The 10,289-nt window shown below is 41.1% G+C and overlaps 1 protein-coding gene across 1 annotated transcript; it reads right to left on the bottom strand.

Moving 5' to 3' along the window:
- Positions 1-854: 854 nt before the first annotated feature.
- LOC137152573 (myosin regulatory light chain 2, smooth muscle minor isoform) lies at positions 855-9,154 on the bottom strand. Its single transcript, XM_067547281.1, has 4 exons — positions 9,000-9,154; positions 3,532-3,730; positions 3,139-3,300; positions 855-1,387 (listed from the first exon to the last, which is right to left on the bottom strand). Exons 2-4 carry the CDS (start codon positions 3,713-3,715, stop codon positions 1,215-1,217), a joined length of 519 nt encoding a protein of 172 aa, XP_067403382.1. The 5' UTR covers positions 3,716-3,730; positions 9,000-9,154; the 3' UTR covers positions 855-1,214.
- Between the last annotated feature and the right edge of the window lie 1,135 nt (positions 9,155-10,289).

Here is a 10,289-nt window from a genome sequence, read left to right as displayed (position 1 = left end):
GAGCACTGACCATGCTGCAGCTGCACATGAAATCAAGAGGCCTGCATAGCAATATACAATTTTTAAAATGCAGTAATGGTAGTGTAGACACCTCAGTCTGGAACAAGTTATTGACAGAGTGCAGAAGCAGGCACAATGGAAATATAAATATGCCCACTCCTACTTGCTTGCCTTCTCTTTTATATTCCTGTCCTCCAAGTTAAAAGATTCCCCATAGTAATCAACATGCACACACAAAAATCATGAAAGCTGTTTACATCAGCAGAATTCAGGGAAGAAAGAGTTGGTTGCTGTACAATTGCAATAGTCTTCCCCACTCATTCTGTTTATGCTTACATTAACACCAGCCAGACTTCCCTTCAGAGACTAAAGCCATTAGTTGTGTGTGTTTTAGGTACCAGTACTTCTCATCATATTACAAAATTGAGTATCACTGCCTCTCTTAAGTGTAAAGAAACAGTATTTTACACAACAACTTTTGTTTCATCAACTGTAAACTCACTATAACATCTTGAGTCTTAACCAGATATCAAGAGTAGGTGGTGGCAGATGACAGAACAAGGCGCACCAGTCTCAAGTTGCAGTTGGGGAGGTCTAGGTAGGACATTAGGAAAAAGTTTTTCACTAGGAGGGTGGTGAAGCACTGGAATGGGTTACCTAGGGAGGTGGTGGAATCTATATCTTTAGAGGTTTTTAAGCTGAGGCTTGACAAAGCCCTGGCTGGGATGATATAGCTGACGTTAGTCCTGCTTTGAGCAGGGGATTGGACTAGATGACCTCCTGAGGTCCCTTCCAACTCTAATATTCTATGATTCTATATACTTTTAAAAATGAAGACATTTAGTAACAAGAAATTGTCACTCTTCACAAAACAGTTTAATGTATTTTATTTATATAGCAATATTTATTTCAAAAGGACTTTTTTAATTACAAAAATGTAAAAATCCAGATAAACCAGAAATATTGAGACTTTTTTCCTGAGCCTTCAAATTCATTGATTTTTGTCTCCAGATCTTTTTCACTACAATATCATCCCTCACATCCAGTCTGATTACACAGGTGTAAATGTGCCAGAATGGCCTGGAATAGATAAATACATTGAGAAAGGCAAAAGCTGTAAAGGCTAGATGCATGCAACAGGTTCTACCAGGAAAAAAACCTCAAAAAATAAACAAGTGAAAACTAGAGCTATTAGCAGGTGTCTGAAATTTTGTTCAATCATCCTTGTCTTTTGCTCCATGTTTAAGGATGCGCGTGAATTCAATGTAATTGAAATTTCCCTTTTTGTCAATTGGTGCCTCTCTGTACAGCTCATCTACTTCTTCATCTGTAAACCTGTCTCCCATTGTCGTCAGCAGCTCTCTTAGGTAATCTTCTTGAATGAACCCTGGAATATAATGTATACAGCGAATCAGAATAACCAAAAAAGATCTCTTACTGGATCTTCAAATAGAAAGAAATTCTAATTTGGAGTAAGTAATTACAACAGTATATAAATAGGCACCACAAATGTATTGCTTAAGAGATATAGAACATATATTTACAAGGCTATTTAAGCATCAACTCCAGGGAGAAGGAAGACACAAAGTTGTCAATATAAAAGACTGCAAGAGGCCAAAGCTAAATACTGTAGCTGCATTTAATAACAGGGCTGGATTATTTTAATTGCCAAAGACAATATGTTTAATTCCACAAGCTAAGATTCTATCCAAGTCTCATGCTTCAGAGTCAAGGTGGAACGCTGTAACAGGATCAGGACAGCTTCTACACCTTCCAACTCCCTCTGACACTCTGAAATGGTCACCATAAAGACTTGGATGAATGGCTGATTTAGTATACCCTGAGTGACATAACCTCCCATGGCTTTTTCCACACAATACTCCGTGAGCTTCAATGGCAAGAAGTGACCTCAAATTGCATCAAAACAATGGGTCTGGAAAGACGCAAGTTTGTTTCAATCAAAATACAAACAGATTTATGACAGTCTTTAAAAAAATATTTCTACAGGAAAATTTTTTTAACTAGATTAAGACAAGTGAATACAAACATTTCTTACTTAAAACTGCTGAGCATATAATCCAGCTCATACTGAATGGGAGTTGAATTGAGCCTAATTTAAATGTCAAGGCCCAATGTGTGCAAGAAATACAAATATATCTGACATATTAAGATTTTAGCATCAATTCAATGACAGATTCTAAACCAGAGGTTCCCAAACTTTGACACAGCATGGACTACATCATCACAGAGACTGTTATGGGCAGCCTCCCATAATGTATGATATGTGAACCATCTCTCCCCTCAGCATTGGTGATCAAACAACATTGCTATGGCAAGTTTTTTCTTAAAATCTAAAAAATTAGATTTTTTTTTTAGATCTTCTGTTAAACTTTATTTGAAAGAAAACTAGAAGCAAATGAGGAGCCAGCAAGTGTTGCATATCAAAGCTGCAGACCATCAGCAAGTTTTTTATGGGCAACTGGTATTCCATTAACCAACTGGAAAGTACTGTTCTAAGCTCTTACAATTATAGAAAATTTAACACTGCTCCCACTCACTGCATATTTGATTTTAAATGCCTTTTTCAATGTTTTGAGTTCTGATAGATGGATTTTAAGCAACTAGATAGGTTTAACAGTCTAAGCCCAATATTTCACCATTTCAGCTGCAGAGAGAAAATTACATCAAGGGATTTTTAGCTTGCAAAATCAAAACCTTTTTTTTTGAGGGATTATTAGTAAATTATATATTGGGTATATTCAGGACTTGTCTACACCAGCAAGGATGTAAATTCTAGTGAGCACCAGTGTGTTGTGCACTAACTGGCTCATGTGGATCTGCTGATGTACACTAAAAATTACCTAGTTCATGTTAATGCAGTCCAACAGTATTACATTCAATGTGCACAAATGGACCTTTACTGCACCCCAGTTAATGCACAACCAAGTGGTGCACATTGATATATACACCCCTGCACACATGAAATAAGGCACCATGTAGACAAGTCCTTAGAAGCCCATAATAAACTCAAATTATCTATCTCAATTCATTATATATTTACAATCATGGTTGAATAAAATATTATTTTAATGAAAATTCAAAAGCAGACAACCCAGCATTGATATTTCACCTACTTACCTGTTGCTTCTTCATCAAAGCAAGCAAAAGCATTTCGGATTACATCTTCTGGATCTGTGCCATTTAATTTTTCTCCAAACATTGTAAGGAACATAGTGAAGTTTATGGGGCCGGGAGCTTCATTCATCATGGCATCTAGGTATTCATCAGTTGGATTCTTTCCTACAGTTAAAGTATTTATATTTTTGATAGTCATGATAATGTTTATTCATCCACCCAATGATATTTGTCAATCTTTCATAAAGCAGCTCAAAAAGGTGTAAAAAGTTAACAGCCACGCTACTGACACAATTGTAACAGACAAGTAGTCATTTATAATACTCAGTTAATACAATGATGGGGAAGGGGGGCCATAAGTATTAGATAATAGGTAGCTGGAGAAATAAACATTACCAAGGGAAGCGAGCATATCATGCAAGTCTTCTTTGTCAATGAAGCCATCTCTGTTCTGATCAATCATGTTGAAGGCCTCTTTGAATTCTTGAATCTGTGACTGATCGAACATTGCAAACACATTGGAGGTTGCGCGCTGAGGACGCTTCTTGGTGGTCTTCGTCTTTGCCCTTTTGCTAGACATGATGGCTGTTGGATCCTAGGGAAGAAAAACAGTAACTAAAGTGTAGGAAATCAAATGTAAACAACTTATGCTTAAGAATTAGAGTTATGTATTAAACTAGATCAGTTCCTTGAAAAACGTTTGAATTCTGGATGACATGCAAAGGTACATAGTAAATCTGTGGATCTATCCACCTTTTGTTGTATTTTCTTTTACTAGAAGCTTAACTGGGATTATGTGTACTGGCCCTTTTGGGTTCAGAGGAAAATCTTTATGGGCTGACAGCAGTCCATGTCAGGCTGGTCCTTGAGAAGAAATCACCAATGTCCATGTCTCTATACTTCAGCATATTATTCAAGGCTTGAGGGAACAAACAAATTTGGCAGGTGGGGGGCTAACCGGCTAACCTGGCAGTTAGAACTATACAGTCTGTCTGCTTACCTTGCCTGGGTGTGGCCAAGGAGCTCACAAGTAAGCCCAGATATCTGGAAAAGGTGAGCCTCCTTTACTTAGAAGTGTATTTACTTTGTTATATTAGTTGATGCACAAAGACACAGTACATCTGGGACCAGAGCTAGAGTGGCGCTTGGCAGGTCTTACGTTTTTATATGGCTTAGGCGGTTGAAAACAAAAACACAGCATCAGAGAAAAGTTGTGTGTGTTAAGAGTCCTTTCAGCAGAGGGTCTGGTGTAAGTTTAGGGGGGAGTCTGAGCTTAGTTACAAAACAAACAATGCACTATACTTTTGCTAGGTAACCATAGCATATCAACAGATGTGGACTTATTCCTATGAACTCTAAACTATAACATTTCTTCATTAAAGGGACACAATCTAGTGCATATTGAAAAGCAAGGTAGTTTCAGGTACTACACAACTCCATGTACTTTTACAATAAGTTTTTTTTTTGTTTTTTTTTTTTTTAAAGGAAGTTACCCATATTGCAAGCGTGAAACAGGGGAAACTGATAAAACTGGGGAGTAACCTCAGATGTTAGAACTAACACTTAGTAAGTAAAATAATTTAGACAGAAGTAAAGCTTTCAAGAGTATGGTATCCATTCCATTGTGATTATTTAAATATTTACATTTTAAGCCAGTTTAATCAGCTATGCAAGAACTGATTCACTAACTTGAAATTTAAATACAAAGGCCTCAATTCTGCAATTGGATCTGCATGGGTGGACTGTTGTATCCTGGGTATCCTGTTGATTTTAGGCCTGCCCATGCTGCTCTGACTGCAGAATCAGGGCCTTACTGTTTAGTTAAAATACAAGAATTGTGGGTAGAGAAGAGGACATAATTTAAAAAATTACACTTATTTGTAACACCTAATTCTATTTTAACAAAGTAACAACTCTTTTCCAGATTATTTACTTTGGGCACAGGATAGATAGCACTCTATATAGTCATCTTTCACATAGCAATAGGGTAGAAAAACATGTTGACAACTAGGAAAGTGATTGTAAAGCCACAGAAAGTGGCAGATAAACAAGAATAGATGTAGTACCTAAACTATTTTTAACTCAACTCATTTAAAAATAATTTAAAGCTGACAGTGTCCCATTAATCTATATTACTGTCCATATCAATTGGGATTTCGATTTAATACATTTTCTCTTACAAAAACTGAAGCTAGTTTAAAAGTGAACTACAAGACACTAATTTACTGTGCCACAGAATTCTGCAGCATACCCAAACTGGGTTTTGTTATATGTGCCATAAATGTCTGTGTTCCTTGATTATGAACTTCAGCCTAAACACCTCAAATTAAGTGTCCAAGAAGCCATTAACACCAGCCTATGGCTATGTGCAATACCCAGGTTCAGCTAATTTACAATAGATCATTAAATGTTGATCTTTAAGACAAACTACTTCTAATTGCACTCCTGAAAAGAGCTAATCAATGAGTCATAGAAAAGAGTGTCTCAGTGACTCCTTGAATATGTTGCTTGCAAAGTCACCCTGGAGAAGTTAGTCTATCCAAAATAAAATAAAAAGTAATTAAAGTACAATTTTAGTTTATTTTATTTTAAAAGTGAACTGAAGTTAACTAAATATAGCTAAGTAACTGCCATAGGCAAGCAATCAGAACTAAAGTACATAAATAACAACCCAGTTAGACCTAAGAGATCACAACTCTTTGTCAAATAAGTATTTTACCTTGCTTTGTACCCGAGAGAGAGTGAGCACTTTACCAAGCCTCCAGATGGTAAAAAGAGGACACTGCATGAGTTATATTCTTCCCAGCGTATCTACAAATAGCTTTACTGATTTCATTCACTGATTAATTCTACCCTTTTAAAACTTACATTCCACATACAACATTCTTCTGACGTATGAAAAACAAACTTCTGTGCCCTGAACTAAAAATAACCAACGAAGTCAACTGCAAATCACCCAACAACACTCTTCATTACACTTTCACAAAACAATCTCCCTAAAACAAGTATTCAAAGTACAATGAAAACAAAAATTCAGCTTTAAATGTCAGAAAATCCATTTTATTTCTGAAGTAACACAGCTCACAATAAAGTATTAAGATAATAAGCTAACAAGCTGCTTGAAAGACTTAAAATCTTCAATTGGACATACCTCAGTTAGCAAGCCAATACAACTCATCCTTACAATCTGAGCCTCCATTCAGATTCACTGCTACCCACAACAGGGTCAGTCATGCCCTCGACAATTCTTATAATGACAATTCCCTTAATTATCTGAAGTTATTCAATTTTCCCTAATAATTGAGACTGTATTGTAAGGTAAGGGACTATGCAAATCAAGCACACAGAAGAAGCGACTCCTTGCCAACCTCTCTCCTACAACTCCATTCTGTTGGGCATGTATTAAAAACAGGCTATTACAGAGATTAGAGGTAAATCCATGAATAAAACCAAACCAAATCAAACTGCCCAAATACAGTTCAATTTGGAAAAATGTTATTTCACAGTCTTCTATATCTTAAAGGAGAGGAACAGATTCAATGACAGTAAGGAACCAGGAAACTTGCTAAGGGAGACTTAGAGGTGATAATGGGCAACATTCAACCTGAATTTGCAGTCAGATATGGCACTAAGAAGGTGGGAGCAATTTTGGACTGCATATAGAAAAAAGCATTATGTTTCACAAGGTACCAGCCTAGCTACAAAATTCTGGTGTAGCCATACCTAGAATATTGTTTTTACCTCTTTTCCAGAAAGATACCTTTCTCTGAATGTTTTCCAATTTGTGGGTAACAAAAATATTTTTGGAGTCTGGAGGGATTGATTTATGTTAGACAAGTGTAACTCAGTGTCAGCTTAGAAAAGACACAGAATGGGTGAAATCCCAACGCCACTGAACTCAATGGCAAGACTCCTACTGACTTCAGTCGGGTTAAGTCTTCACTGGATAAATCTACAAATTCAGGGTAAAAGAGGGGAATATACTTAGGAGTAACTAAAATAGGATAAGTTTAGGCTGAAAATGAGGAAAGGCTTCTACAGACAAGTTGGAACATCTGACACTGAACAGAACAGATAGAACAAAGGAATAATCTAGCTCTGGCATGGATTAGAAACATTTAGTAAATCTTTCACCTAGGTAAATTTCTAAACTGGTTAGAGCAAGAATATTAACAATCAAATGCCTTCACCAGCATACATTTACCTGTCCATTGCCTCCCAACCTCTTACTGGCCATGAAGAGGTATACAATGTTATTTTAGGACAAGAATCATTTCCACCTAATTTTCTTGGTCACTGGTGGACCAACCTAAAAGGTGACCTACTTAATTCCCAGACTGGTCATTTGTGATAATCTATTGTTTAAAACAAAGAGTAGCCCCAACAGATTTTATTAGTTGGACTAAGATTATATAATAACTGATTTGTAACAAGACTGCCCCACCCCTGAAGATCTCATTATCCAATATTTTCATTGGATTTTACAAAAATCACATTCCTTAGAATCATAAACGTATCCTGATTTTGATTTTACTATTTCCAAAGTGAAGGAATATATATCAGTGCAAAAACAAATTCAATGTTAGTATAAAACTAAACTGGATTTAGTCTTTGTTACTAAATATGAAGCTCTCAATGGTCTAGCCTTGTTTATTTTGGGAACCATTCAGAACATTTTAAAGAGAAGAATTTAACTTGTGGTAGTCACTTCTTTGAGAGTTTGTTGGCCTTCAGACAAGACATTTATTTAGGTAGACTTTTGCATAAATTCTGAAAGCTGGGGTGGATAAATCTAAAAGATAGCAAATGCAGCCATTGTACTAAAGCTGTAGTGACCATTTAACCATCTTATGTGGTGACTACTATCACTTGAAAGATATCAAAAAGCTATAGAAATGGGTACCATCTATACTGTAAGATTCCAGGATTGTCATTTGTCTGTGTGTCACTCTGAAGTCTACAATATCTGTTGACTCAGTGTGAAGGGATGGAAGCAACTGCAAGCATGGTTGAGAGCTCACCAGGTTCAATCATCACCGTGATTCACAGTTCTCTGCCATTTTGACATTACAAATGACACCTGGGTAGTGTACAGCTGCAGTAGGGCAGGCATCTGTCATGCAAACACACAAACACTCTACTCAGCTGTCCAAAGAAGAGAATAGGACTCACCCCAAGCAAGTTTTGCAAGGCTGATGATATAATCACGCAGCGTAGAGTTTTAAGTGTCTGCACTTCTTTACTCTCAAGCTATTTTATGAGTTTCCAAACTTTGTAAATTGCTTATATTGCGAAGTCCCCAAAGGCAGCCACGGTCACATGATATCAGGGACAGGGTAAAAATCTAGCCTGTTTGTGGAGCACAAAATCATAATTTCTCAGCCACCAATCCCAGTGTGAGCGATTGCAGAGCTCAGCATTACACCAGCCGCGGCTGGCTGCCTGCCATCGCTTTCCACAGCCGTTTCCTGCCCGTCCCTTTCCCGGGGCGCTGCCCAGCACGGACCCGTCTCTTGCCAGGCTCCTCACAGCCACCGAACCTAAGGGGGTTTGCAAAAAAAGCTTCCGCTTCCTCCCAGCGCAACCGACCACCTAGCGAAAGACCCTGAGCCCAGCCGAGCCGAGCCGAGCCGCCCCGGCATCCTCCGCCCTCCTCCCCACCCATAAAGGGCAGCTCAGCCCAGCTACAACCCACCACCACCATATGGGCAGCAGAGCCAGGCAAAGACAGGGCAGCGAGACCCCGCCCTGCTCGGCACTAACAGCGGCGGGGGCCGGCTCGGCCAGGCCCGGCCAGCGCAGGGACTTGGACCCAGTGGACCTCGGACCCAGCCCCTCTTCCCGGCCCGCGCGAACGGCCTTACCTGGCTACGTCAGCAGCAGAAACTCAGGTCCGCTCGAGACTCAAACCGGCGACGGCTCCAGAGTCCTGCACTAGCTGCCTCGACACTTCCGGAGAGTGCGGTCCGGGGCGAACCACCGCCAGCCAGCGCGCGGGGGGGGGGGGCGGGGTAGAGGACCCGGGCTAAACCATCAGCTCAAGGAGAGGGCGTAAATCGGGCCCGGAGCGCCGCCGCGGCGCCGACACCGGGGAGGGGAGCGCGGCTGCTCCGCGGTGACCGTGCTGCTCACTCGACCCAGAGTTGGTTGGGGCCGGACCCTTTTCCCCCCCTTCCCCATAATGCGATGGTGTAGGCCGGTTCGCTCACCGCATTCCACCGTGAGGGGCGGGGCAGGCAGGGGCGAGAGAGATTCTGATGCCCTTGTAAGGGAATCGCAGGGCGTTTCCTGTTTGTCGCGGTTGCGACACAAGGTTCGCACGGGCCCCGGGTGACTTGAGGCGGAAGCGTCCACACCCCCAGCTCTCCAGAAGGAGCTCAGGTGACCCCAGCAGGTCGCTGTCGCCGCCGCACTTACCCGCTCCTCCCCCCTGAGCCCCCCCGCGAGCCCGTCGAACAGAGAAACAGGCAACGGCCCAGCGGCGCTTGCGCAATGTGCGGTTCAGAGAGGCGGCTCCTCGCGCAACTGTCACGGCCACGTGCCCACCGAACCCCAACTGCCATCAACGGGCTCCGAGCCCCCGCTGGCACCGAACCGCAGAGTGTCCCAGGTGGCAGGCACCCTCCAGCTATCACCCAACAGTAGGGACCCCCCCCCAGCTGTCATCCAGTAGCAAGTGCCCCAGTATCCCCGCTGCCCAGGACTCCCCACAGCTATCACCAACCGCAGAGTGTCCCTGAATCCCATCCACCAGCCCCTGCCCCCCCAGCTGTCACCCAACTACTGAGTATCCCTGAATCCCATCTGCCAGGGACCCCCCCCCCCCGCCCCCGCATGCAGAAAGAGACTGAATTCATTGGCGGTTGAATTTGGTTTGTTGACTCCTGTTCACTTAACTATTCACATCTGTCATGCTAAACACTCGTGAAATCTCAGCTTTCATGAGCACCTAAATGTCATTCCCTGCTGCAACAGAGCCACAACTATCTATTCCATCTGCCATAAAAACACAGTTGTCATGAAACTCTTATTCCCAACTGCCAACAGAAACACAACTGTTATTTCCAAAAGTCATCTTCATCTGTCACAGAGCTGCAACTGTCTTGCAAGTGTCACGGAATCTCAACTGTCATTCCCAACTGTCATGGAAAAAC

Source organism: Emydura macquarii, unplaced genomic scaffold, assembly GCF_026122565.2.
Source record: "Emydura macquarii macquarii isolate MOO-44397 ecotype Brisbane River unplaced genomic scaffold, CSIRO-AGI_Emac_v2 contig_212, whole genome shotgun sequence".
Taxonomy (NCBI): Eukaryota; Metazoa; Chordata; order Testudines; family Chelidae; genus Emydura; species Emydura macquarii.
Note: the sequence above shows the minus strand (reverse complement) of the source record. Positions and strands in the feature narration are given on the sequence as shown.